Source organism: Esox lucius, chromosome 16 (genome assembly GCF_011004845.1).
Source record: "Esox lucius isolate fEsoLuc1 chromosome 16, fEsoLuc1.pri, whole genome shotgun sequence".
NCBI lineage: Eukaryota > Metazoa > Chordata > Actinopteri > Esociformes > Esocidae > Esox > Esox lucius.
In genome coordinates, this window is record NC_047584.1 from 8476085 (window position 1) to 8503664 (window position 27580).

Consider the following 27580-nt stretch of genomic DNA (forward strand, 5'->3'; position numbering starts at 1 on the left):
CCATTTGACAGACCCTGATGTATTAAGTAAATGGCCATCGGCATAACCTCATATCGGACAGGACCTGACAAACTGTGTTAAATAAATGGCTGTTGAGAGGTTTCGTGTTAGACTGGGACATTACCGTAGAGTCTCCAGTCTGTCACAGGAGCGACAGCGACCCCACACTTGAACAAGGAGCCGAAAGACAGAAGTAGTAGTGAGCTCAGGAAACCCCCATAAGCCTGGAGAAACAAAGGAAATGCACTGTTTAATGTTGGATGTTTAATTATATAAAGGTTTACAGCAAAATATACTCTGTGTTTTATTCTGCAATATTTCACGCACCTTTCCATAAACTGCAACTTTGTTTCCATCTACATATGGCAGCTTGGCCAGGATCCTAAGGAAATAAGGGAGGATACAAAAATAAAAAGTATTCACTTAATCCCATCCTTAGATCATGCTCAAAAACATACTCTATGGCTTCTAAAACACCAAATATTTTAAACAAAGTAGTGTGTGGAGTTTACCGATAATAATTACTCATATATACAAAAATATTTTATTTAAAACAGATTTCTTTTAACATAAGATGAAACTTTTAACATAAGATGAACATACTCTACTGCTGCGACTTGGTCCTGAACCTCCACTGTTCCTAAACGCTGGTGGACCTCATGTAGAACCCTCTGGCCTAGGAAACCACTCCCCCTGCCGTCCAGACGAGCCACAATGATGTTATCTGAGCTGACCAGAACCGAGTCCCAGTCCAGGACAAAACGGTCACTCACTGCTTGGTCACCAGGGGCACTGTCCCTGTGAAGTTGCAAAAACGTTTGTGAAACTGAACTTACCAGCAAGCTTTATTATGAGTGATTTTCCTATAGATGGGTTGGCTGACAATGTCATGTATTTTATGTTTGCTTATCAAGCAGGCAACATATTTTGTACTGATGAGTCTAATTAGAGTAGCGTAAAAAACTATGAATAAGCTCCCATTGATGGGCCATTGGTGGATCATTGGTGGATCATGGTAAATTATTATGGAAAAAAACAGGTTGAAACAGGTTTTACATGTTCTAACCTTATGTATCTGGCAACTAGATTCTGTCCGACCCACAAATGGTAAAGAAAAGAGGTAGCTAACATAAAAAAAAGGGTGCAAGGGTGAAGGTGGGATCACTCTCCTCTAGCATAAATACAAAATAGTGATAAAAAAACCAACATCCTCACTATGTGCAATTCAACAACCTGAGTCAACTAGTTACAGCCTATGACAAGTCTGGTTTGATGGTAGTCAAATGAGAAATGAATGTACTGACTGTAATGTTTGCTTGCTGTCAACTATTTTCCAATGAGGCATTTTTTTCATAGGCTTACCTTATAGGTAAGTCAGCAAACTTGTTTTGATGTTTAGTTTAGTTTTTCATATTTATTCTAGCTAGCTTGCATAGTTCCAACCCAAACCAACTGCTTGCAATGAGTAACTAGCAAGTAGCTAGCTTGCTGATTATTTCTACAAATTACCACCTCAGTTACACTATTTACTCAGTTACAAGTAACAGCTTCAGGCGAACAGTTTGAGAATGGGCATGTCCATTTGTTTTTCAATAAAGGTATTCAATGATAGGAAAATGATTATACATTGGGTCTATTATACATTGGGTCCTTGCTAATTGGTTTAAGAGAGCTAGTTCAGGGCAATGTGAGACGTCTGGGGGTCAGTAAGGTTTGAGAACCACTGCTCTAAGACAGAGGAAAGCACCTTAAAGGACAACTCCAGACACCAGCACACCTAAACATTACTGTGCATATCATGTTTCCAAAATGTCAGACTGTGAAAACAGATTGTCAATGCATAGTTTGAAAGCAAGGTATGGTAATATGCTCAGTGACATATTTTGGGGAAATCTGATTAAAAAAATTATAACTACAACAAAATATAGGTTAAGAGTGGGGTTGTCTACCAGATCTAGTGAATTTGGCTTTTTATTTGACTTAGCTAGTATAGCTACAATTACTTTGCCATAATGCTGTGTCTCTAGTGGTTCCAGACAGAATATTGCTGTTCATCCACATTTCCCAATGATGTTCACATTTGAACCACTTTGAAAAACTTCACAAATGGACATTCTGACATTTCGTTGGAAGTGGTGTCCATTACAAAATTGTGTCTGTTTTAAATGCAGTGCCGTATGAGGACCTTAAGTTTTCAGCCATGTCCCTTGCATACAGAGGTTATCTAGATTCTCTGAATCTTTTAATGATACTCAATATGATGAGATCCCCAAACTCTTTGCAATTTTACATTGAGAAATGTTATTCTTATATTGTTGTATACTGTGCAGTCTTTCACAGAGTGATGAACCCCTCCCCTTCTTCTAAAAGACTCATCCTCTCTAGGATGCTCTTTTTGTACCCAATCATGTTATTGACCTGTTGCCAATTAACCAAATTTGGTGTGAGACCTTCCACCAGGTTTTAGTTTTTTAGCATGACACAACTTTTCCTTGACTTTTGTTGCCCCTTTCCTGGCATTAAATTCCATTAAATGTTTGCTGGCATTAAATGGTGGGAATATATTTTTCAAGAAACAATAACATTTTAAGTTTCATCATTTGATATGTTGTCTGTATTATTTTCTATTGACTACAGGGTTTAAATGATTTTTGGGAAACAGAGTTGTACATATCTTTAAAAAATGTGGGCACAGTCCAAAAAAAGATGGGGACCAGGAACACATGTTAGAACGAGTATAAACAAGGCTAAAAACATAAATTGGTGAAGGGTAGCATACTTACAGTATTAGCAGAAGTGGGTGTTCTGTGGCCTCATCAAAATCTCTTGGTAAGGTCAGCTGCAGACGTAGTGCTATAACGTAAATCGAAACCCCCTTTACACCTGAGCCTTCTGCATTATCCAGACATCACAATGTACATTGATTACACTGCAATCCAATCAGTATGGCGATGCAGAATCATTTCATAATTTCTGATTTCATTGTTGCCAGAATTGCATGTACAGTGGCATAACATGACAGAGGAAAATGGGCTGAAAATCGTGGACAAAGGTTTGATTTAGAAATGGAGGTGCAGTCACAATTCAGAAGCCTTAATGAAATGTAGCACATTGTTTCTAATTGCAAACACGGACCGGATTGAAGAACGCATATGGTGAACCATCCCATCTAATTGGATCGGTAGATTCGCAGGGTTCTCATTCCAGAGCAGATTCACAATCACCTCATAAAGCTGTGCACCTGCTCTTTTAATTGTGTTTATCCCCAGTGTCTGTTTGTTATGTAGTCCTGCAAGCTCCTTGTCTCACAGCCTACAGAAAAAGTCCTGCCTGCCAGATCCCTCAGCATGTACTGCAGCATCTGATATATGTTTCCAGCAGCCATGCTTTTATTCCATGTGAATGAACCACAAGAGGCATAAGGATGATTTATGAAGATAATGACGACTGTAATTATTTTGACAACAGTGATGGAGATTATGGTGGTGATGGTGCTAAGGCCCAAAGATGGGTCTGGAAATGATGGTCAGTCATGATGGCAGAATGATTATGATTTAGATTGGACTGCCGTACCAAAGTTGTTGATTTGAAGGATTCTGATGTCTTTCCTTGGAATATTCCTATATAGCAGAGCATCTCTTAGGACTTTGTTCTTCTCCAAAGTCTCATTCTCTATTTACAGTGAAGGAAAATAAGTACACAAATAATTGGATTGACAAAACATATCAACAAAATCATCTCTCTTAAAACGGTCACCAAAAAATGCATTCCGTTTCAATATTTTCAATGACTCCTAATTCCATGTCATGTTGTTGATTGCATTTGCATTTATATTGTATGCTGCAGCTCCTTATACCTATGAATATGTGTTTAAAGCACAGATTTAGATTTACACCTAAATTGAACATAAGGACTTTTAAAAATTATTTTAGGATATTCTATACTTGATGAAAGGTTGAGGATTGAGGATTGAGGATTGTCAATGATGCCCCAGAGTAATTTCAAGTTGTGGACACCATTTTGTATGTTTCTTTTCCAGTATAAAGGAAATTAGAGGTAGTTTCTCAAACCAATGCTAACTAGCATTTGCGCAATGACAGAAAGTCTAAGGGCTCACAGCTTGCAGAGTAATTTTTGAACACTTTATGAACCGTGTGCAGGTTGTTTTCACAATAACAGTTGCAAAATGTTTGATTTTAACATCACACTAAGTTGTGTGTGGTTGGCAAGTTACACATTTGTTGTGACGTCTGGACCCTTAAAGGAACCGCTAGTTAGCAACTTCCTTCAGAAACAATTTTATATGAAGCTAATAAAATCTTAAAATATCCCTTTAAAATGGATTCGTGCTTCAGTTATATCACTGAAATTAGTTGCATAATAACTAATTAAAAAGACCTGATCCATTAATGAATCATGCTTACATATTTATGCTTGTACACCTTTTCCAAACACTCCTACTCATCTGATGCACAGACATGTTTTACAATACCAAGGTTGCTTGGATATTCTTTACAAGCTCCACATCGAGCAAAATTAGGATTAAATTGCTAGGAAACTGATTCAGCGATTTCCTGTACATTTTCTGTCAGCCCACCAAGGATATAATGATGCAACTTTAATGAGTGAATTAATCAACGTCTCTCATGGTACCTGCAGAGGAGAAAACCAGTCATTTTCCAAAGTAGCCATGGGCAACCAGGTGTACACTAACTCTTAACTGTCTCAACTCAGTTTAAAACTTTCAGTATCTTATGCAACCAAGCAGCATACATACAATGTCATAATCATGGTCGATTGAAATGTTTTTGTTCTTGTACTTACTACTCATGTCACTTATTTTGTGAAGGGTGGTTATGGGTATGTCAGGACCTACAAAAACAAGACCAAGAATAAAACCGTGTTTGTTTGTTCTAATGATTATTGTAATCTTTTGTTGAGCATTTTATGACCAAATTGAAAATGTAGCAGAATATTGGCAAATGATACCTGCAATTTAAATTTCAATGAATTACAAGTGACATGTATAAAATAAACTGAACATATTTAGATTACCTTAATCAAACTATTACCTTTACAGTTAAGCAGGACATACTGATAGTCTGGGCTGAAGACTGCATTATAATAGGAGCACTGTGGTTTGAACAGCGAGCAGGTCAGGCATTCACGTTGAAATGGGTCCACTGCCAGTACCCTAATTTAATAAAGCAGAGCCATAACCATGCAATAGGTGTTTAGTCACATTAATGTGAAAATTCAATTTTTAACTCTGTTCTTTTGATTAAAATGCATTCATGCTGTACCTGTAAAGTTGCCTTTGTGTTGAACCATCTTCCGTGCTAAGGAAATAGCTATCAAAAGAAAGAAAATTCAATTTTCGCCAAAAGATTAACGTACCCCACTCTATTCCCCTATCCCCAAATAACAAAAATAATAAAAGTAGAAAACCATCTGCAACGTGTGTCATTACAAGTTGAAACAGGAATGAATGTGTGTCACATTAAAACAGCAGCCTAGAACAGAACAGGGTGGGATGCAGGTTGCCATATCATTGCATGATGAATAAGATGCTGGAAGATCCTTTTTACTTAAGATCCACCTTTAATTGGAATGACTTTCAGAATTCAATATTTCCAGCTCATTCTCCTGGTCCAATAACTCCAACATGCAAAATGTCAGGAAAAACTGGGATTGTCTTTGCTCACACTGTATCCACTTTCTCATCGTATGCCAGAATCTGAGACACCTCCCAGCTGCCAGAGGTTAGGTGACGCATGTTGACCTCGTTGCCACTGAACTGTGCAGACACGAGACGAAACAGCCACAGCAGCTAAATGGTTGACGTAACATAACCTTGCATAACCTGTTGTTAAATGCAATACATTGTATAAAAGCACACAGAGAGAAGAACCTTATGTATACTGTTACACATGACAGATGAGCATTCTGTACCTGGTCAGATATCATGGCGATATGGTTGAATGATCCACGCCCACCATGTTTTATTGGCATGGAAAAGAAGAAGGTATTCCCATTTTTGGAAAACACTGGCTCTTCATTCTGTAGGGAAAGCAAATGTTGCCAATTGGACATAGAGCAGAAAAAAAGTATTTGCATTTAATAGGCAGGTTTTCAATTCGAAAACATGTATTTTTCATTAAGCAGTTACTCTTCCTAGGGCCCACAAGGTACACGCTGGTTTTCAAATTATTCTGATGTTATTTCCTAAAAATCCTTCTCTAATGAAAAGTATTGCAAATTAATAATATAAATAATAATAATTATATGTGTGCTTACATACATTATATGTATTTGTATAAAGGTTAAACAGTACAGTACACTGACCATGTGTAATACCTTATGCAAGCTTACCTGACGATCAAGCCACTTATCTGATGTCATAATATGTTTCTAAGGAACAAACACAGAGATGTTAATGCAAAATATTTGTGACTGTGATGTAAAAACTGAGAGGGACAACATCCTTGACCTTTCACTGGCACCTGACTTCTCACTGTCACCTGACCACGCAGACTGGCCTCACAATGGAAACGTACAAAGTAAGTTTGAATACAGAGCATATTTACCTTTTCAAAGTCACTAAAATGCAAAGCCATTGTTGTTCATATGTAAAAGTGTTTACGTTGGAATAGGGACATTATGTATGGCGACCTACGACCTGCAGTGACATCACGTTGGACTGCAACGTCTACAATGCTCACCTTCACACATGCCCCCATAGTGACCTCACACAGTGACAGAATGGAGGTGTTCTGGGCTCGATTTAACCAGCGCACAGCAATCTTTTCTTCTGTGACCCATTTAACCATGGTAATGTAGAAGTCACTAGGGAAACGAGAAGGGACCATTTTTTGTAAAAGACATATTTTGAGAAGTATTTTCAAATAAAATTGGAGATTTTACTAGGTAACTGTAGCTGGCTACCTTTTCTCAAAGCTGTTTGGAGGTTCCAGTTCAGTTGTCTGTGACCCACCATCCAAGGTGATGACAAAAAGCTTAGCAGTGGGATTGACCTGTCCCACCTAAAAAACAAAAGCAAAATTCACATGGCCATCACATCTTAGCAAGGATTATCACCATTATCACCACTCACTGCTGTAGACAATAGAAATGTGCTCTTCTAAGCTTGTTACAGTCTAAAAATTTATTGGCTTTCTTGAACTGTTTTCTAAGTGCTTACCGACCACTGACAGCCCCTTTACAATATTCTGATATATGTCTGTCATGTTTTGAAATGGGAGTGTTCATAAACAGTCCCTCATCAGAGAATTTAATGACCAGGGAGAATCACAAATAGAGCCAGCAAGAGTTCTGTTTGCGCAGCAGCCCTCAAGTCCTGTCTTAACTAGGCTATTGTTTTCCCCAACTGATTTCAGTCCTCCATCATAAACATACTACTCATTAGTCTAACAGGGCTAGAGGAGTCCTGTACTACAGAGCCAAACCTAAAAATGACAGTCAAACTTAGGATATCACTTAATTCTTCCAACCCTTTTATCGCATTGTGCTACCATTCTTAATTTCTAGCTAATCGTGTCTCTGGGTGGCCCTGATATAATAGTGGTTGTTTGTCTCAAATGAAACTAAAGATGACTTGCTGAAGGTATGAGGCTAGATGCAGTAGAATGGCATATCACAGGCCAAATACAGTATGCCAACTCTTATTCCAAGAACAAACTGAGGGAACAGGCAATTAATATCCTTCTTTGCCATCTCCATCGATATATCTTGCCTCCCTTGTGGATAAGGGCAAGATTTTGTGCATGTGTTCGTTTGTGCGTGGGCTGCATGAATATAATCAAAACCTGCTGCGGTATATTAATAAGATTCCCTCGTAAAATTCCCCTAACTTTCATTCTTGGTCTGAGTGAGGCAAAATCCCTCGCCCCTTAGAGGGGCAACTCCACTTTACCCCTCCAGATTGAGAGGGCATTACTTCCCTTCACCATAACATATCACAGCCCCTCCATCCTCACGTTACAGAGGCCTACAACCACCATGTTCTTCAAAGGAAGCCAGCAGCAGCAATATGATTGAAACAAGAAAATATTTTCTAACCAGGATGAAAAAGGAAAAGGCCTATGCCAGGTTGAATTATTCATTGCACGCCTGATTTGATGAAGCTGTTTCTTCATGCTCCCAGGAAGAGTTTGGTTTGGCTTGTGGAACAAGGCAACTCAATACAGAATGTTCTGATTTCATTTAAGGGCCAATCTGGTAAAACCACCTTCAAATATCTGTGCTGTTAAGTGGAAGAAATTAGCACAGCAACTCAAAGACATGCAGACACTAACTTTATTTAAAAACAATGTCAAAGTAAACTAATGCCTATCCTAACTGTTTTATTTTCTTCCTTCTAGCGCTACCTTTGTGGATATTTACTTCATTTAGAGAACAGAAATTACTATTATTGGGTTTTGAGGTCATTCCACATGGCTATCTTAATATGAATGTGTGAAACTGTGACCCACTCTGGATGAGAGCAAACAACTAAAATGCTCAATGTAAAAGCTGGCTGATGATTGAAGACATTTTATTTCAGTATATACAGTATGTGTCTATATCCCTATAATGAATCTGTATCCTGTGTCCATGTAATTGATGTGTATCAGTCACTGGCATGCCAAAGTTCCAGTACATCACCAACGCAACATAAAAAATAAAAAAGAATCAAGAAAATACAGGCTACCAATCGCTGTCAATAGCAGCGACGTGAACTGACTTTCAAAACACTCAATGGCTGTTTCAGATTCCACGTCTCATTCACACCATGCTAGCTGCGTTAATGTCGGCCCACAAAACTCTCTGGGCTGGCCATGGTTTGACTTGACAAGTGCACCGGCCTGCAGACCTCCTGGACCGATTGTGCAGGTCTCCGGTAATGTGGTAATGGTTTGGACCAAGCACCTTCGGGATCACAACGGAAAAGATATCAGTGGCAACAGCTGTGTGTAGGTCTAACAAATCAATCAAAAGCACTTGCATTTCACAGTTGGTCACAGTGCCGACAGCTGTGTGTAGGTCTGGAGAAAAAAAAAAAACTGAACCCTCTATGGGAAACAATTGTAAATTCGGTACGTGGGTGCCTCACCAAGCACAAATCTGCCTCAGGAAACCATAAGATCCATCATAATGGGTTTTCTGCCATTTTGTCACACACACTTAAAATGCATCAAATGTGATATTTCTAAATGTGATATACCTAAAAGAAAATGCTACAAACTAATAACCATTCCCCTGGGAATAGTGTGGCACATGCCATCACTAGCCTAGTTAGTAATGAAGATGATATGCTGGATTCATGTATGCTCAACAATCAACAATATATTTCCTATGTTAAGTGTAGACAGTGGTATTCAAAATATACAATGCAGATTCAGTAAGCATTTAGGAAAAATCCTGACTTGCGATCCTCTAGTGTAACAAGATTCTTTATGCTCAAAGTTAATTTAATTAATTGCATGATTCATGGAATCATTCACTTAAGCATGCTCATCTTTAATTAAATTGACCTTAATCAATGTATTATTAAGGATGCTCAGTATACGTGCCTTGAAGTAATATATGAAGCAGAATACCTACAGTATCTCACAAATGTGAGTACACCCCTCACATGTTTGTAGATATTTGAGTATATCTTTTCATGTGACAACACTAAACAAATGACACTTTGCTACAATGTAAAGTAGTGAGTGTACAGCTTGTATAACTGTGTACATTTCCTGTCCTCTCAAAATCAATCAATCAAACAGCAGATGTCACAAAGTGCTTTTACAAAACAGCCAACCTTAATCCCCAACAAGCAAACAACAGTAGTGTTGAATTTCAGTGGCTAGGAAAAACTCCCTAAGAATTCTGGGAGAAACTTAGAGAGGACCCAGGCTCAGAAGGGTGACCAGTCCTCTTCTGGCTGTGCCAGGTGAACATATTAAGATTACAATTATAATAATTAATAAATAGGTGTGGGCTGAGTCCAGAGTCTATTTAAACTTAGTCCAGGTCAGAAGCATGACCAGATGGACAAGGACAGGGACAACACAGGGGAGGGGGGAGGTGTCAGCAGAGTGGCAGCTGAAATCGTCAGGTATCGTCTCGATCTGCAACACAACCAGGAGGACTCTGGACAGGGACAGCAATTATTAGATCTACAATATCTATTTCTCATGACAGGACTAAATCTAAGGTGTGATTGTGGCAGTGTGTTGGACCTGAGACATGTTGGATAAAACCCACTGAGTGAATTATGGCTTTAAAGGCTTTTTGAAGAGGATCATTGGACTTTTCCATATGAATATTGAAATCGCCAAAAATTAGAATACTATCTGCCATGACTACAACGTTAGACAAGAATTATGGAAAATCATTGAGGAACATTGTGAATGCCCCAGGGGGCCTGTAATAGTAGCAATGTAAAATGATTATCAACCTGGTTAACTTTCATGAGTAAAACTTAAAAAATTTTTAATCAGTGATGTGTTTGAGAGTACATTTATATTTACTGTCATAAATATTAGCAACACCCCCTCCTTTTCGGGATGCACGAGGAATATGATCAGTATGATCACTAGCCAGGTGGAGAGTACTCATTTACGGCTTAAGCCACGATTCACACAAGCCAATAAAATCTAGTTTATGATCAGATATTAATTAATTCACTGCAACTGCCTTTGGAGCAAGGGATCTAACATTTAGGAGTCCCATTTTGAGATGCGAGGTGATACAGTCATTTTTATTTTTGACCGAGATGGAGGATAGCTTTATCTTAATAAAGTTGCTATTGTTAGCACTACCTTGTTTAACTTTTCTCAGCCTGGAACGAGTCACAGTGGCAATAGGTAAAACTGTACTAACTACTCTGGCTATGCTATCAACAGGGCTCCACTATGCTAGCAGGCTGGCTAACAGCCTGCAGCCTGACCTGCACCCTATCTCATGGTGAGGCTGTAGGAGTGAGACTCCTGTCAATGTTCCTAGATAAAAGAAGAGCACCACTCAACACACAGCCATTAATATCTAAACCGCTGGCAACAAAAGTGAGTACACCCCTAAGTGAAAATGTCCAAATTGGGCCAAATTAGCCATTTTCCCTCCCAGTGTCATGTGACTCATTAGTGTTACAAGGACTCAGGTGTTAAAATTGGTGTCATCGCTCTCATACTCCCTCAAACTCTACACTAGAAGTTCAACATGGCACCTCATGGCAAAGAACTCTCTGAGGATCTGAAAAAAAGAATTGTTGCTCTACATAAAGATGGCCTAGGCTATAAGAAGATTGGCAAGACCCTGAAACTGATCGGCAGCATGGTAGCCAAGACCATACTGCGGTTTAACAGGACAGGTTCCACTCAGAACAGGTCTCGCCATGGTCGACCAAAGAAGTTGAGTGCACATGCTCAGCATCATATCCAGAGGTTTTCATTGGGAAATAGACGTATGAGTGCTGCCAGCATTGCTGCAGAGGTTGAAGGGGTGGGGGGTCAGCCTGTCAGTGCTCAGACCATGCGCCACACACTGCATCAAATTGGTCTGCATGGCTGTCATCCCAGAAGGAAGCCTCTTCTAAAGATGATGCACAAGAAAGCCTGCAAACACTTTGCTTAAGACAAGCAGACTAAGGACATGGGTTACTGGAACCATATCCTGTGGTCTGATGAGACCAAGATAAACTTATTTGGTTCAGATGGTGTCAAGCGTGTGTGGCGGCATCCAGGAGGTCAAAGACAAGTGTGTCTTGCCTACAGTCAAGCATGGTGGTGGGGGTTTCATAGTCTGGGGCTGCATGAGTGCTGCCGACACTGGGGAGCTACAGTTCATTGAGGGAACCATGGATGCCAACATGTACTGTGACATAGGTGTGACGAAGGTGATGAACTGGCCAAGTATGTCTCCAGACCAAAAACCTATTGAGCATCTGTGGTGCATCCACAAATGGAAAGTGGGGGAGCGCAAGGTCTCTAACATCCAACAGCTCCGTGATGTCGTCATGGAGGAGTGGAAGAGGACAACCTGTGAAGCTCTGGTGAACTCCATGCCCAAGAGGATTAAGGCAGTGTTGGAAAATGATGGTGGCCACACAACATATTGACACTTTGGGCCCAATTTGGACATTTTCACTTAGGGGTGTACTCACTTTTGTTTTCAGCGGTTTAGACATTAATGGCTTTGTGCTGTGTTATTTTGAGGGGACAGCACTGTTATTCAATTCGTACATTCACTACTTTACATAGTAGTGAATCAGTATCATTTGTTCAGTGTTGTCACATTAAAAGATATACTCAAATATTTACAAAAATGTGAGGGGTGTACTTTTGTGAGGTACTGTATATGCATATAAAGTGGTAATTGATATTCATATGTATTCAAATGTGATACCAAGTTCTTATCTAGCAAACCAGAAAGACTGAGGTCATGCGTTAAAGCACCAGAGCAAAAACTGAGTACTGTATGGAAGTTGAATACATGATCTCTTGACAAAACATTATCTATAAAGCTTTATAGTCCTAATAATTTAAATGATGAATATAAACCTAGAAAAAAAACAGCTTCCTCTTTTTTATTCACTTCAGTTAACACAAAAAAATATTTAACTTGCATATAAATACTGAAATGTTCATCTCAATAGACAGATACAGTCTTCAAAGGAGCCACCCTTTGCCATGATGACAGCTTCAAACCGTCAGTCAATATGTAAATAATAGCACTAACCAGAATATCAAAGCGATGTGACACAAGTGTAAGGTGGGTAGGTGAATAAGTGTATGAGACCAAGTCTAAAGAATACAGGGTATAAGTACAAGTGAATAGGAACAAATGTAATTGCCCATTTTAATGAGTATAGAAATCGAGGGGGGTTTTTGATCTGGGGGAGAAATCTGTTCCGGTACCTGTTTGTTCCATCTGGCTCATGTACCTCCTGCCAGACGGAAACAGAGAGTTCATGGGTGGGGTGTCTTGGGCCCTTGATGATGGAGAGTGTTTTCCTCCTGCACCTCTGGTTGTATACTGTAGGTCTAACAGAACTGCCAGATGAGTCTTGGTGATGCGTTCTGCCGTCTTGACCACCCACTGTAGAGCCTTATGGTCAACGGCAGAGCAACTGTCATACCAGGTAGTTATACAGCCAGTCAGGATATTTTCAGTGGTGAACCCGTACAAGCTGGTGAGTATCCTGGCGTCCATGCCCAACCTCTATAGTTGGCAAAGGAAGAATAGATGTTTCCTCGCCTCCTTGACAATGATTTTGGAGGGGAGAGACAAGGACAGGGCGTTGCTGATGTTGACTCAGACGAACCTGATGCTGCTGACTCTCTCTGCAGACCCATTGATGTGGACAGTGGTGTGGATTCCCCTTTGTGTCCTCCTGCAGACTTGGAGCTGGAGGTTGTTATCCTGACACTGTGATGACAGGGTTCTCACAACGTCTCTATATGCTGTCTCGTCATTTTTGGATATCAGGGCCAATGGCAGTGGTGTCGTCAGCGAACTTAATGATGTTGGAGGGGTTTGTGGCCACACAGTTGTGAGTGAACAGGGAGTACGGGAGGGGACTGACCACAGTGCCCATTGGAGTCAGTATGGAAGAGGTGGAGCTGACTACCCGAACCACCTGGGGTCTGCCCAACAGGAAATCAAGAATCCACATGCACAAGGCAGAGTTGAGGTCCAGATCCCTGAGCTTCAATACTAGCTTGTGGAGCACAATAGTGTTGAATCCTGAACTGTAGTCAATGAACATCATTTTCACATACTTATTCCTTTGGTCCAGGTGAGAGATGGCGAGTGGAAAGTAAGGGCAATGGCATCATCTGTAGACCTGTTTGGTCTGTAAGCAGACTGTACTGGGTCTAAATTTGAGGGTAGGGAAGTGGTGATGTGTGCATTGATTAACCACTCAAAGTACTTAATGACAAGGGAGGTTAATGCCACAGGGCGGTAGTAGTTTAAGCAGAGGACTTTCAAATGTTTTGGAACAGGGACAAAGGTGGTCTTCTTTAAACACATGGGGACTACAGACTGAAGTAGTGATAGACTTAAAATATCAGAACATCAGCCAGTTGGTCAGCATTTACCTTAAGAACCCAGCTGGGGATATTGTCCGTACCCGGAACTTTGCGAGGGTTTTGAGGGACTTTCAATATCATTTCAATGAGCAGACCCCCTGGACCCTCTGTACATCCCTGGACCATCTGTACATCCAGTTTTGATTATATTTTCTGTAGTACTTTCCTTCCAGCCATAATAAAGGCAGCTTCCGGATATGAAATCTTGTGGGGTTGATAGCTTGAAACAGCTCGTTGAATGCCACGGTGTTGTCGGCTTGTGGGGGGATGTACAGTGGATATAAAAAGGCTACATACCCCTGTTAAAATGCCCGGTTCTTGTTATGTAAAAGAATGAGTCAGAAGATAAATGATGTCAGAACTTTTTCCACCTTTAATGTGACCTATAACGTGAACAATTCAATTGAAAAACAAATTGATATCTTTGAGGGGGAAAAATGGAAAATAAAAACCTCACAATAACCTGGTTGCATATGTGTGCACACCCTTAAACTAATACTTTGCTGAAGCACCTTTTGATTTTATTACAGCACTTTTTGGGTAGGAGTCTATTAGCACGCCACATCTTGACGTGGTAATATTTGCCCACTCTTCTTTGCAAAGCACTCCAAATCTGTCAGATTGCGAGGACATCTCCTGTGCACAGGAGATGTGGATTTGGATGTGTGCTTTGGGTCGTTGTCATGCTGAAAGGTGAACCTCCTCTACATCTTTAGCTTTCTAACGGACAGCTGAAGGTTTTGTGCCAAAATTGCCTGGTATTTGGAACTGTTCATTATTCCCTCCACTCTAACTAAAGCCTTGGTTCCAGCTGAAGAAAAACACCCCTAAAGCATGATGCTGCCACCACCATGCTTCACTGTGGGTATGGTGTTCTTTGGGTTATGTGCAGTGTTGTTTTTGCGCCAAACATACCTTTTGGAATTATAGCCAAAAGGTTCAACCTTGGTTTCATCAAACCATAACACATTTTCCCATGTGCTTTTGGGGCACTTGATGTTTGGTTTTGCAAACTTCACCTGGGTTTGGATGTTTTTCTTTGTAAGAAAAGGCTTCCGTCTTGCCACCCTACCCCATAGCCCATTCATATGAAGAATGTGGGAGATTGTTGTAACATGTAGCACACAGCCAGTATTTGCCAGAAATTCCTGCAGTTCCTTTAATGTTGCTGTGTTCCTGTGGCAAATCACTGGTATATCTAATGCTTAGGAAATTATTTTGTACGCTTTTCCTGACTGATATCTTTCAACAATGAGATCTCTCTGATGCTTTGGAAGCTCTCTGCCAACCATGGCTTTTGCTCTGAGATGCAACTAAGAAAATGTCAGGAAGGTCCTACTAGAATAGCTGAACTTAATTTGTGATTAATCAGACTCACTTTAAATGATGGCAGGTGTGTAATGACTTACTATTTAACATGAGTTTGAATGTGATTAGTTAATTCTGAACACAGCCACATCCCCAGTTATAAGAGGCACACTTATGCAACCAGGTTATTGTATGTTTTTATTTTTCATTTTTCCCTCTCTGGGATTTCAGTTTGTTTTTCAATTGAATTGTTCACATTATAAGTCACATTAAAAGTGGAAAAGGTTCTGGCATGATTTATCTTTTTTTCATTCTTTTACACAACAAAAATCTGGCATTTTAACAGGGTTGTGTAGACTTTTTATATCCACTGTACATAGCAGTGAGAATGACTTATGTCAACTCCAGAGGAAGACAATAGGGCCGATTTCTAATGCTGAACATTACAAGAACATCCCGAAGATATGGACACCACATCAGCACACCAAGATGTGGAGCATGAAGCAGGTACCTCCCTCTCTGCTCTTCCCTGACTCTGTTGACCCATATTGCCAGTAAGGAAAGACCTTTCGTGGGATTGCATCATCTGCGGTCCAGCCAGTATGTTACAAGTAGGTTTGTGTGGATATAAGCCAGGGTTCTAATTACTTTGATATTAAGAAAAGAAACATTGACACATTAGCTAATGTTTTCAATCAACCAATTGAGTAAAGGTTGTTACAGTAGGTAAGTCAGCTACCCAGCAAAGCAGCTAGGCAAGCCAGCTAGCTTAGATGATACCAAAAGTATCACCATAGTTTAAATATTTACACAAAAATTATAAAAATTTGTGTATCATGCTTGTCTTCTACAGTGGGTATAGAAAAGAATCACCCCTATTTAAAATAATCACTTCTTGTTGCTTTGCAGCCTGAAATGAAAACGAACAAAAAAATAGTTTTATTCAGCTGTATTTACAACTTATAACATCCAAGTAAAATATATAATACCAACTTTGTAAAAAAATTACAAATTAAAAAACAGAATCACTGAGTAGGAAAAAGAATCACCCCCCTCCGAAAATGACTTGTAAACCCAACCAGGTGTAGGTAATCACCTTCTCAATAGCACACAAAGCCAGTTGACTTTCAACTGTGATCAGCTGTGGTCATTTTGATTAGCTCAGCATGAAAAAAGCTTTTCCTGAAGCATTTCAGTCCTTGGTAGTGCAACTGAAGAAAACAATCAACTATGGGTGGCAAGGCATTGTCAAAAGATCTCCGGGATAAAGTTGTGGACAGGCACAAGTCAGGAGACTTGTGCGTAAAATCAAAGGCTTTATCAGTGCCTAGAAGCACAGTGAAGTCTATTATTAAGAAGTGGAAGGTATTTGGTACAACACAGACCCTCCCTGGGTCAGGACGTCGCTCCAAACTGGATGAAAGAGCCAGGAGGAAACTGGTCAGAGAGGCTACCAAGAGGCCTACAGCAACTCTGAAGCAGTTGCAGGAATTCATGACAAAGAGTGGTCATTATGTGACATCAATATAACAAATTCTCCACAAATGTGTCTTGTATGGGAGGGTTGCAAGAAAAAAGCTCTCCTCAAGAAAGGCCACATGCAGTAACAACTGATCTTTGCCAAAACGCACCTTGAAGATTCTAAGGCCACGTGGAAAAAGGTGTTATAGTCAGATTTGAAGACTAAAATTGAATTATTTGGCCTCAACGCCAAACAATATGTCTGGCAAAAATCTAATACAGCTCACCATCCAAATAACACCATTCCTACAGTAAAGCTTGGAGGTGGTAATATCATGTTATGGGTTTGTTTCTCTGCAGCAGGGAATGGAGTACTTGTCAGGATAGAAGGAAAAATGGATGGGGCCAAATACTGTCAAATTCTTGAGTATAATCTGTTGTTCTCTGCCAGAAAGTTGTCAATGGGAAGATTTACCTTCCAACATAACAATGACCCAAAGCACACAGCAAAACTGACCACACAGTGGTTGAAGGAGAAAAAAGTGAATTTCCTTGCATGGCCTAGTCAGAGCCCGGACTTAAACCCCATTGAAAATCTGTGGAATGACTTGAAGACAGCAGTCCACAAACGGTTATCATCAAATTTAACTGAACTTGAGCAGTTCTGCAAAGAAGAGTGCTTAAATATTGCAACATCTAGATGTGCAAAGTTAGTAGAGACATATCCCAACCGACTAAAGGCTGTAATTAAAGCAAAAGGTGGTTCAACAAAATACTGACACAAGGGGGTGATCCTTTTTCCAACTCAGTTATTATATTTTAAAACATTTTTAAAAAATTCTGACATGTTGGTGTTATATCTTTCACTTGTATGTTATAAGTTGCACTGAGAAAATGCAGCTGTGTCTTCATACAGTGTCTGTCTTCATTTCAGGCTGCAAAGCAACAAAGTGTGATTATTTTAAAGGGGGGTGATTCTTTTCTATACCCACTGTATATCAGCAGTCATTGACAAATTTGACCTTTTACCTCATACCTTTTTTTGTTAAATGTAATATTTGTTTAATTTGTCAGAAAATATTGCTAATAATTAGACTATCTGGTGGCCCTTCCAATGAGACACCATATTATTTTGGAGCTTGGAGCAATTCCTCACAAAATAATAAATAGGCATGTTAAATGATGACACATTAGTCTGATTATACTTGAACCATACAAAACAAAATCCCTCCTAAATAAAATGTGTCCTGTAGTTGTTACTGAGTTGAATTCCTTCATTTGTTCATTTAAATTTCATGACTGATGAAGTGCAGGGGGGCTGGTTTGGGATTGACCTGTCCTGTTGGTCTTACCTTGGGGTAAGGGTAATGTTGGCCCCTGGGGTACAGGGAGCCTGTGAAGCGAGGCAGGAGCATGTTAGGTACCAGGGTGTCATTGAGAGTGAGGTAGGCTAGCCGGGACCCATCAGGGGACCACCAATGACCCACTTGTGAGTGCAGCACTTCCTCTGTAAACGAAACAATAACACCAAAAAATTATTTTACTAGTTAGTACCAGGTGAATAATATTTTTTTTGGGTTAATCTATTTTTGTCTGCACACCACAGTCTTTTCACTTTTGTCAAGTGAATAGCATGTGAAAAATACATCACAGCACAGTATGTATGACTTGAATATAAAATGTATAAGAAATACCAGCAAGCTAAATTTTATTTAGCACCTTTTATCTTTCAACTGTTCTATTTCCTGTGCAAATAATGATGTTCACATGTGCTGAACTCTGGTTGCATGTGCTTCACAGACAGAAACCATTTTCATGTAATATTAAATAATATATACAATATAATACAATTATTATTATGTATTATAATAATATAACACAATTAATAGCGGCCACCTACCTTCATATAACCAATCAGCGATGCCATTGAAGACCTTTCCTTCTTGTCCTGAGGACGTCAGTCTCCATGAACTGCTTTTGACATCTGTCTGATAGTAAATGTTGTTTTCAAATACATACACCTGAGAAAGAACACAGATGGTACACAGATGTTTAATCTCAAACTTAATGTGACCACCTTCAGAGTTGATATTCCTGCTTCATAATAAGATTAGATTTATCATCTTATTATCGGTGCTAGATCTATAATTTTTCGGGTCCTAAGTAAGGTTTGTCTTGGGGCCCTGAATGTCACCATTTTGTATTGGCTCCCACTTGACATGCCACATCTTAGAAAAACTTTAAAAGGTACATTTTCTGTACTTTGTTGAAGTTTAACACAATTGTACTTATCATTTTGTAGGTCACAGAAAAATATATTGTTTTATAGCAAATGTCTTAACATTCTACCCCCTGTTCCATGCTGTATGGATAGTTTTTACACACATTTTCTGCAATTATAAAATGTTTGCTAATTGCTAATTCCACATTTTTACGATATCTGTGTAAGAATGGGTAACGCTAGTAGGAATAAATTAGTGTATTGCGCCAGCATCAGAATTTCCGGTGCTACATACACAAAATTGCAAGTTGGATGCCAACTACAGCATATCAACCGAATGGCTCAGGAGAAGATTTGTATTTTGGATTGGTCAAGTCAAAATCCTGACCTTAATCCAATCAAGATGCTGTAGCAGGACCTGAAGGGGCAATACATGCCAGACTAGGCTTTGGGTGTTTCTGATTCTATTGTACTATTTTATACAACAATAATGATCATCCCTGTAAGGTTCACAGAGTGATGAGTGTGATGTTCCAGAGTTAGAGCTATACTGACAAAGATGATTGCAGACATAACACAAAAAGGCTGGAAAGCAAGCCTGAGATAACTGTAGCAAATGTATTTTTATTAAACGGGAATAACAGCAAATATTGAAGATGTGTCAACATGAATTCCTTCATCATTGTTGGACTGCCTGTCTAAGCTTGCAGCTCTCTCAAGGAGAACAGGGTTGAGCTAACACAAGAGGTACGTCACTCACTGAAGCACTAGAGTAAACTCTATGGAATAACAAAAATCTGTGACAAGGTAATATTGTGGAATCACCAATTGATTGACATACACATTTTATGTAATACTTTCCAGTTGTTGGGGTCACATTTGATGACATCTATTCCAAGAGGAGTAAATTGCAATTCCCACATATGCCTATCAGAATGAGGGACTACCTTCCCTCCCGTGGCATCAGCAGCATTTTCTTTGCATGTATTATAGCAACCTACTGTAGAGCTGTAACAATTCCAAATGTTGCTGTAAAATTAATTGTCTCAGAAATAATTACGATTAAAAATATAATTGTCTCTTGGTTAACTGTTCTGTCACCCTACAGGGTGCACGCGGGCATTAGAAACGTGTTTGATGGACGCAAACAAAAGTGCAACCATGACCCATCTCGTTAACCTTTTAGACCCCAATATAATTCTAGAATGCTGCTGTAGATTACTGAGATTTCTCAATAATGTTTTTATTTTTTCACATATTTCAAACAAACAGATTTAGCACAAAAAGTAAGAATAAATGAAAATTAAAAGTTAACTTTGTTTTAAAGAGCATATCATCTTTAATTTGAAACCACATCCATGTTACTTTGAAAAATATAATTAGTATTCTAAGGAGGTAAAATCGGTTTTATATTCACTCATTCAACATTCAACAGATATTCAACAGACATTCGCCAATAGCCATGTACAGAACTTATTTATTGATTGACATATACACATCAAACCACATCTGATTTATTCCATAAAGGCCTGGCATACTTTTATAACCTTTGTTTTTAATAAAAATTGTACTAAGGATTTAGAAGAAATTCCTAAAAACGGTAATAGTGCAATTAAAGCTATGAAAATCAATAACTTATTCACTGATTGACATATACACATCATATAATGTCTGATTATATATATTTTTTTTAAACAAAGAATGTATCCCAGACATTTATAGAATAAATCAGACATTGATTGATGTGTGTGTGTCAATCAATGAATAGGTTATTGATTTTAAAAGCTTTAATTGCACTATTATCGATTTCAGGAATTTTTACTGTAATGTATGTAGACTTTCAATTGAAAACAAAGGTTGTAAAGGTATGCCAGAGATTTATAGAATAAATCAGACATTTTTTTATGTTTATATGTCAATCACTGAACAAGTTATTGATTTTCAAAGCTTTAACTGCACTACTATCAATTTCAGGAATTGTTATTGTATCGTAAGTAGATTTTTTATTTAAGTAACATACAGGTGCTGGTCATAAAATTTAAATATCATCAAAAAGTTGATTTATTTCAGTAATTCCATTCAAAAAGTGAAACTTGTATAATGTATACATTCATTCCACACAGACTGATATATTTCAAGTGTTAATTTCTTTTAAATTTGATGATTATAACTGACAACTAATGAAAACCCCAAAATCAGTATCTCAGAATATTGTGAATGTGACAAGTGGTTCTAACTCATTTAATTTACAATAGTCTGTTATATTAATGGTTATATTAGAATACACATTAAGTTCGTCACTGTTAAAAACCGTATTATTGAGAAGCAGAATTCAGATAATGCTGATCCGTGTATAGATTGATTATTCGTCAATGTATTAGTAATGCCTTGGGGCTTCTGTAGGGGGATCGCAGGCGCGCGCTTTTCTTCCTCATTCAATACAGACGAGTGAAGGCGAGAGCAGCGTCTTGTGTGTTTCTTAAACCTTCCCGCTACTTTTTTCCCTTTTTAAGGTAGTTACCACTCACAAAGCAATGTAGATATTAAAACATGTTTATAATATAAATCGTTATGATATTGTGGTTTTATATGAGTAAATAAGACAGTTTTTGCATTGTTTAAAGAGTTTTGTGATAACCGCGTAGGTGTGTAATTTTATGCTAGCTGCTAAGTATCTCGTGGCTCCGTCGTGTCCGAGTCTCGACACATATGAGTGTTTACAGTGTGTACACACGTTTTTGCTGTAAAGGTTATTGTGTAATTATCACTATAAGGGTGATTTATTGTGATGCTGAGATACTGAATACTGCTGAATATTGTTAAAAGTATAATTCATTTAATGTTACTTGAGAACCCATTTAAAAAGGAGTATTAAAATGTATTTTGATAACTTTGTTTAAAACAATTCACATTTTATATGGTAATTTAGTTAAAAAGAAATTAGAAAGCCTTAGAATGTGTACAAGTGCAAGAAGTGTATGGTTTATTGTATACATTGTTCAACTGATTCAATACAGACGAGTGAAGGCGAGAGCAGCGTCTTGTGTGTTTCTTAAACCTTCCCGCTACTTTTTTCCCTTTTTAAGGGTACAACATTTGGAGGCACTGCTGAGAGGTTTGGTTTGAGGATCACCCCTGAGCTATAAGTGGAGTCCTTGAGTCAAACATCCCGTCAAACAACTCAGATATCAGAGAAGAGAGTTCAGCAGAGCGGTGGAAGTGGACTTCGGACGGACCTGGCACCTTGTATCCTGAAGTGAGCAAAACTGCCTACTAGGGTGTAGCAAAAGCCAATTAAGTCAGATAACCCTCATTTTACTGCTTATGATAAAATGGAATCCGAATTGGAGAGGCTGCAACTGGAGGTTAAAGGAGCGTTGTACAAACTGACCATCGAACAGCTGATTAAAGTATGCAATGAACTGCAGATTTCAGGACCAGTGAAAGAACATGTAACTGGTAAAACTCGCAGCCAAGTGATTTCACATGTAATAAAGTATCTTGAACGGGAAGAGTTGGCCGACCTAGAGGATGAGGGTATGTCAGACCTCCTTAGTATTCATGACATAATAGACAAAATCGATTCGGCAACAAACGTAAGTGAAAGCGAAATCTCCAGTCAAATTGAGTCACAGGAAAACCTCCAGAAAGAGGTAGAGGCGCTAAGGCTGTCATTGAAAGAAAAAGAGAACGCGATGTATGACTTAATGAAAACAAACATGACCACCCCTGCCAGTTTCATCAAACAAGGAAAGAATTTGACCCCAGCAACCCCTAATGGCTCCATGTGGCGCAAAGATTTTAAAATATCTGGCCAGATAGGTGAGCCAGGGCAAAAAGATAAGCTGACGTTTTCTAGCCTGGCCAAACAAATTGAAAGTGGGCTCAGCAAAGGCTACCCAGAGTCAGAGATTATTGATGCTGTAATCCGTGCTATCACACCAGGCCTGCAGTTACGAAGTTACCTTGAAGGGAAAGATAAACTATCACTGCCTGCCCTTCGTAGGATCCTCAGGTGTCACTACCAGGAGAGAGGTGCCACAGAGTTATATAAACAGCTCACTTCTGAGGTTCAAAGCAGTAAAGAGACCCCTCAAAACTTCTTGCTTAGGGCAATGGACTTAAGACAAAAAATCCTGTTTGCTTCTCAGGAAGCTGATTCAAGTCTAAAATATGACCCGGTACTAGTTCAGAGTCTGTTTATGCATACAGTTCTAACTGGCCTTCAGAGTGACAATATTAAAGGTGACCTGCAGCCCTACCTCCTCCAGACAGATACCTCAGATGAGCTGCTGTTGGAGAAACTGAACATTTCACATGCCAATGAAAAAGAGAGACAGGACAAAAAGAAACACTCTGCCCCATCACGTGTAACTAATGTGAATACAGTCCAGTCAAGTGAAGCTCTGGTGGAAAAGAAAAGTGCCGCCTCACAAAGCCCAGCTTCACTTCCCCCTGATCTGCTCGCTGAAATAAAAGAAATGCGCTCTGACATAGTGCTATTGAAAGACTTGAAAGCTGAGATCTGTCAAATCAGGGAAACAATCCAAAGACCCGCCCCTGCACTGCCACAGTACCTTCCACCAAGCAGAGAACCAGCAACTGTGCCCTCTCCTTACCCAGTATTCTCACCCCCCCAATCCTCACCTTATCAGACTGAGTCAAATGAAATGCCATATTTCCACCAGCAGTCACCAGCAGCAGTGCAGGAGTATCGACCAACATTCGGGCCTGGACGGATGAGAGAGACGGCCCAGTTCCAGCAGAGGTTTGCACCGCAGAGGTTTTACCCAGCGCGACGCCCTCAGCCAAAATGTCCCTCATGTACTCAAGCAGGTGAGGAGTACTGTCAGCATTGCTTTAGGTGTGGAAGCAGTGAACACTTCAGAGCAGGTTGCAAAGCACAGAGACCTGTAGAGCCCGCTCGGAGAATCCCTTTAAACTAAGAGGGGTTGCCCCCACGGGACATGGAGCAACCAGCGGTATTGATAAGTCCCAATTCTGTGCAGGCTGTAAAGAGGAGAAAGGAAGAGAGGAACTAAAATGTTGTTCAGTTTGTAATACCACTCTATACTGCTCAAAGGAGTGTCAGGTAAACCATTGGCAAACACACAAAAGATTTTGTAAGCCATATGTATGTTCAGGTATCAAGAAGCAGACAACTCAGTCACGAGATAGAGTCAAGTACAAGAAAAAGGGGGCTTCAGAGAAAACACCTACTGTAAGTGAGTTAGTGGGGAAGAAGTGTGTCATTTGGTGTTTCCTGCACAAACAGAAAACCCAGGCACTTTGGGATACAGGTTCACAAGTTTGTGCTATAGATGAGGTATGGAAAAAAAGCCATTTACCTGATGTTCCTCTCAGAGACGTATCAGAACTAGTTGACCCTTTTGACCCTTTGCAAATCGAAGCAGCCAATGGAACAGAGATGCCGTATGTCGGATGGCTCGAAGTGTCCTTTAAACTTACTGCTGGTGATGATGAGCTGCTAATACCCATGCTAGTGTTAAAGGGCAAACAACAACAATGTCCCATTATTGGCTTTAATGTCATCGAGCGTCTTGTCCTAGATAGCCTGCAAGATCAAACAAAGTATGTGGATAAATACAACCTTGTGAAGGCAGTAAGAATGGCTTTTCCTCACCTCAGGAAAAACAAAGCAAAGACCCTTATTAATGCAGTGCGTGTAGGACAGACATGTGACTATAACGTGAAGACAGCAAATGAGAGAGTTAGTGTGCCTAAGCATACCTCCATCCAAATTGAGTGTCGAGTACAGGTCCCACTTTTCAGAGAGGATAAGACTCTTATCTTTGAACCTGATGATAACCCACGTTGGCCTGAAGGACTAGAATTTTGTGACACTCTTGTGTCAGTGAAGGCAGGGATGACCCCAAAAATTATAGTCACTGTGCAAAACCCTACAAGTCATGACATTATGCTGTCAGGAAGAACAGTCATTGGAACTGTACAGTCAGCCAGATCAGTGTACCCTGCTAACATATTTAAAACAGATAACCTACCAACTGCATCTATTCACCATGTCCAGGCTCAGATTTCTAGTGAAAACACCCCTAGCCAAGAACAATGGGAACCTCCTGTTGATTTGACTCACCTTAATGAACACCAGAGGCAGACAGTTGGTCGGATGTTAAGAGAAGAGTCAGAGTCATTCTCCAGGTCTGATAATGACATAGGTTGTGCAGAGAATCTGCAAATGGACATTTCACTAAAAGACGGTGAGCCAGTGTCAAAAACTTACCTCTCTGTTCCAAAACCTTTATATAGAGAGATGAAAGACTATTTACAGGACTTGATAGCACAAGGGTGGGTTGAAAAGTCGACCTCTTCCTACTCCTCTCCAGTTGTTTGTGTCAGAAAAAAAGACGGTACCATGCGCTTATGCATTGACTACAGGGAGCTCAACAAGAAAACCCATCCAGATCGCCACCCCATCCCCAGAGTACAGGACATTATGGACACCCTGGGAGGGAACACCCTCTTTTCACTGCTGGATCAGGGTAAGGCGTACCACCAGGGATTCATGGCAAAGGGAAGTAGACATTTGACAGCTTTTGTTACCCCATGGGGCCTATATGAGTGGGTTCGGATCCCGTTTGGACTCATGAATGCTCCTGCCGTATTCCAACGTTGCATGGAACAATGCTTAGAAGGCTTAAGAGATGAAATATGTGTGCCATATCTCGATGATGTTCTTGTGTTTAGCAGAACGTTTGAGGATCATGTCAGTGACGTCAGAAAGGTGTTGCAACGCTTGAGAGAGCATGGGATAAAACTGAAACCCAGGAAATGTGACCTGTTTAAGACAGAAGTGCGATACCTTGGGAGAATTGTGTCTGCTGAGGGAAACAGAATGGACCCTGCTGATACTGTTGCGGTAAGAGCCCTGAAAGACAAGCAACCAGGTACTGTTGGCGAGTTGAGAGCCATTTTAGGACTGTTGAGTTATTACCGGCAGTATATCAAGGATTTTTCACGTATTGCCAGCCCCTTGTATGATTTGCTCAAAGCACCTGTCGAGACTGAGACCCTGAAAGATAAAAAGAGAAAGTGGCAAACAAAACGAAACAGTAGAGGAGTTCCGTCCAACACACCCATTGAGTGGGCTAATGTGCATCAGATCATATTGGAACGGTTGATAGACTGCCTCATTCAGCCACCTGTTCTGGGTTTCCCAGAATTTTCCCAGCCATTCACCCTCCATACTGATGCTTCCAATCAGGGGTTAGGGGCGGTATTATATCAAAGACAGAATGGAAAGCTACGTGTGATTGCTTATGGCTCGCGTACTTTGACTGCAGCAGAGAAGAATTATCATTTGCACTCAGGCAAGTTAGAGTTTCTAGCCCTAAAGTGGGCGATCACAGAGAAATTTCGTGACTACTTATACTATGCACCATTCTTCACCGTCTACAGTGACAATAATCCACTCACCTATGTGCTGTCCACTGCTAAACTGAATGCGACAGGTTGTCGCTGGGTAGCGGAGCTGGCCGATTTCCATTTCACAATAAAATACCGCCCTGGTAAAGAAAATATTGATGCAGACAGTTTGTCCAGAATGCCTTTGGATGAAGAGACGTTTATGAAAGAGTGTTCAGAGGAAATGTCATATGATGTGATTGGAGCAGCGTCCCAAGCAGTGGAAAGTCAGGACGAGTCCAGCGTATCTTGGTCCATGGGCATCTCAGCTGAATGTGAAACACTAGCTACAGAGACAATACTCAGTCCACTAACAGCAGGACAAGTTAAAAATGACCAGAGGAATGACCCCGCTGTTGGACCTGTGGTTCAGTTCAAACTGACAGGAGATAAACCATCAGGTCACGAACTAAGACAGCTCAGCCCACAGATCACATGCCTTCTTAGAGAGTGGGACAAACTGGACATGAATGAAAACGGTGTATTGTACAGGAAAACGACAAACAGAAAACAACTAGTGCTTCCAGAGAAATACAAAAGCACTGTGTTAAAGGAACTTCACGACGAAATGGGCCACCAAGGCGTAGACAGGACTACGTCACTGATACGAGACCGGTTTTACTGGCCCTATATGCAACGAGAGATAGAGGATTATGTCACACGGAAGTGTGCATGTCTCAAACACAAGAAACCAAGCCGTGAGACGAGAGCCCCGATGAGAAGCATTGTCACCACTCAACCGTTTGAACTTGTCTCTGTGGATTTCTTGCATCTTGAGAAATGTAAAGGTGGCTATGAATATATTCTTGTAATCATTGATCACTTTACACGTTTTGCCCAGGCATACGCCACAACTTCAAAATCAGGAAAAACAGCAGCAGACAAAATATTTAATGACTATGCACTGAGATTTGGCTTCCCCACAAGAATACACCATGATCAAGGTGGTGAATTTGAAAACCAACTGTTCACACAACTGAAAATGTACTGTGGAGTTGCTGGGTCAAGAACTACTCCCTACCACCCCCAAGGGAATGGACAGGTAGAGCGGTTTAACCGAACATTA

General features: G+C 40.0%; 1 protein-coding gene and 1 long non-coding RNA gene across 5 annotated transcripts in view; one reads left to right on the forward strand and one right to left on the reverse strand.

Annotated features, from left to right (window-relative positions):
- The window catches only part of LOC105016101, a 148763-nt gene that overhangs the window by 6320 nt on the left and 114863 nt on the right, over positions 1-27580 (reverse strand). The window contains exons 8-22 of one of the 2 annotated variants that reach the window (XR_002197953.3): positions 18751-18871; positions 18203-18357; positions 6946-7043; positions 6723-6846; positions 6373-6411; positions 5953-6060; positions 5706-5797; positions 5304-5351; positions 5073-5194; positions 4825-4872; positions 3574-3672; positions 2784-2853; positions 604-798; positions 328-382; positions 125-224 (exon numbers count right to left, since the gene is read on the reverse strand). This is a non-coding gene — a long non-coding RNA (inactive dipeptidyl peptidase 10). Of the gene's footprint in view, positions 1-124; positions 225-327; positions 383-603; positions 799-2783; positions 2854-3573; positions 3673-4824; positions 4873-5072; positions 5195-5303; positions 5352-5705; positions 5831-5952; positions 6061-6372; positions 6412-6722; positions 6847-6945; positions 7044-18202; positions 18358-18750; positions 18872-27580 lie in introns of both variants that reach the window. The other variant, XR_002197952.3, reaches the window with a different exon arrangement.
- On the forward strand, positions 23125-26685 carry LOC114829761. 3 transcript variants are annotated; one of them, XM_029115739.2, is made up of 3 exons: positions 23125-23907; positions 25489-25592; positions 25798-26685. In XM_029115739.2, exons 1-3 carry the CDS (start codon positions 23187-23189, stop codon positions 25807-25809), a joined length of 837 nt encoding a protein of 278 aa, XP_028971572.2. In that variant the 5' UTR covers positions 23125-23186; the 3' UTR covers positions 25810-26685. The 3 variants fall into 3 exon arrangements, with proteins under 3 accessions (XP_028971572.2, XP_034142793.1, XP_034142792.1); XM_034286902.1 differs by having other exon boundaries at positions 25801-26685; XM_034286901.1 differs by having other exon boundaries at positions 25489-26685.

Excerpts from the sequence above, each read along its gene's own strand:
- LOC114829761 (XM_034286901.1), top strand. The coding sequence starts at position 23,187 with ATGGACTTAAGACAAAAAATCCTGTTTGCTTCTCAGGAAGCTGATTCA. Across the intron at positions 23,908-25,488 it reads TCCCTCATGTACTCAAGCAG|GGAGCTCAACAAGAAAACCC; the intron begins GTGAGGAGTACT and ends CATTGACTACAG.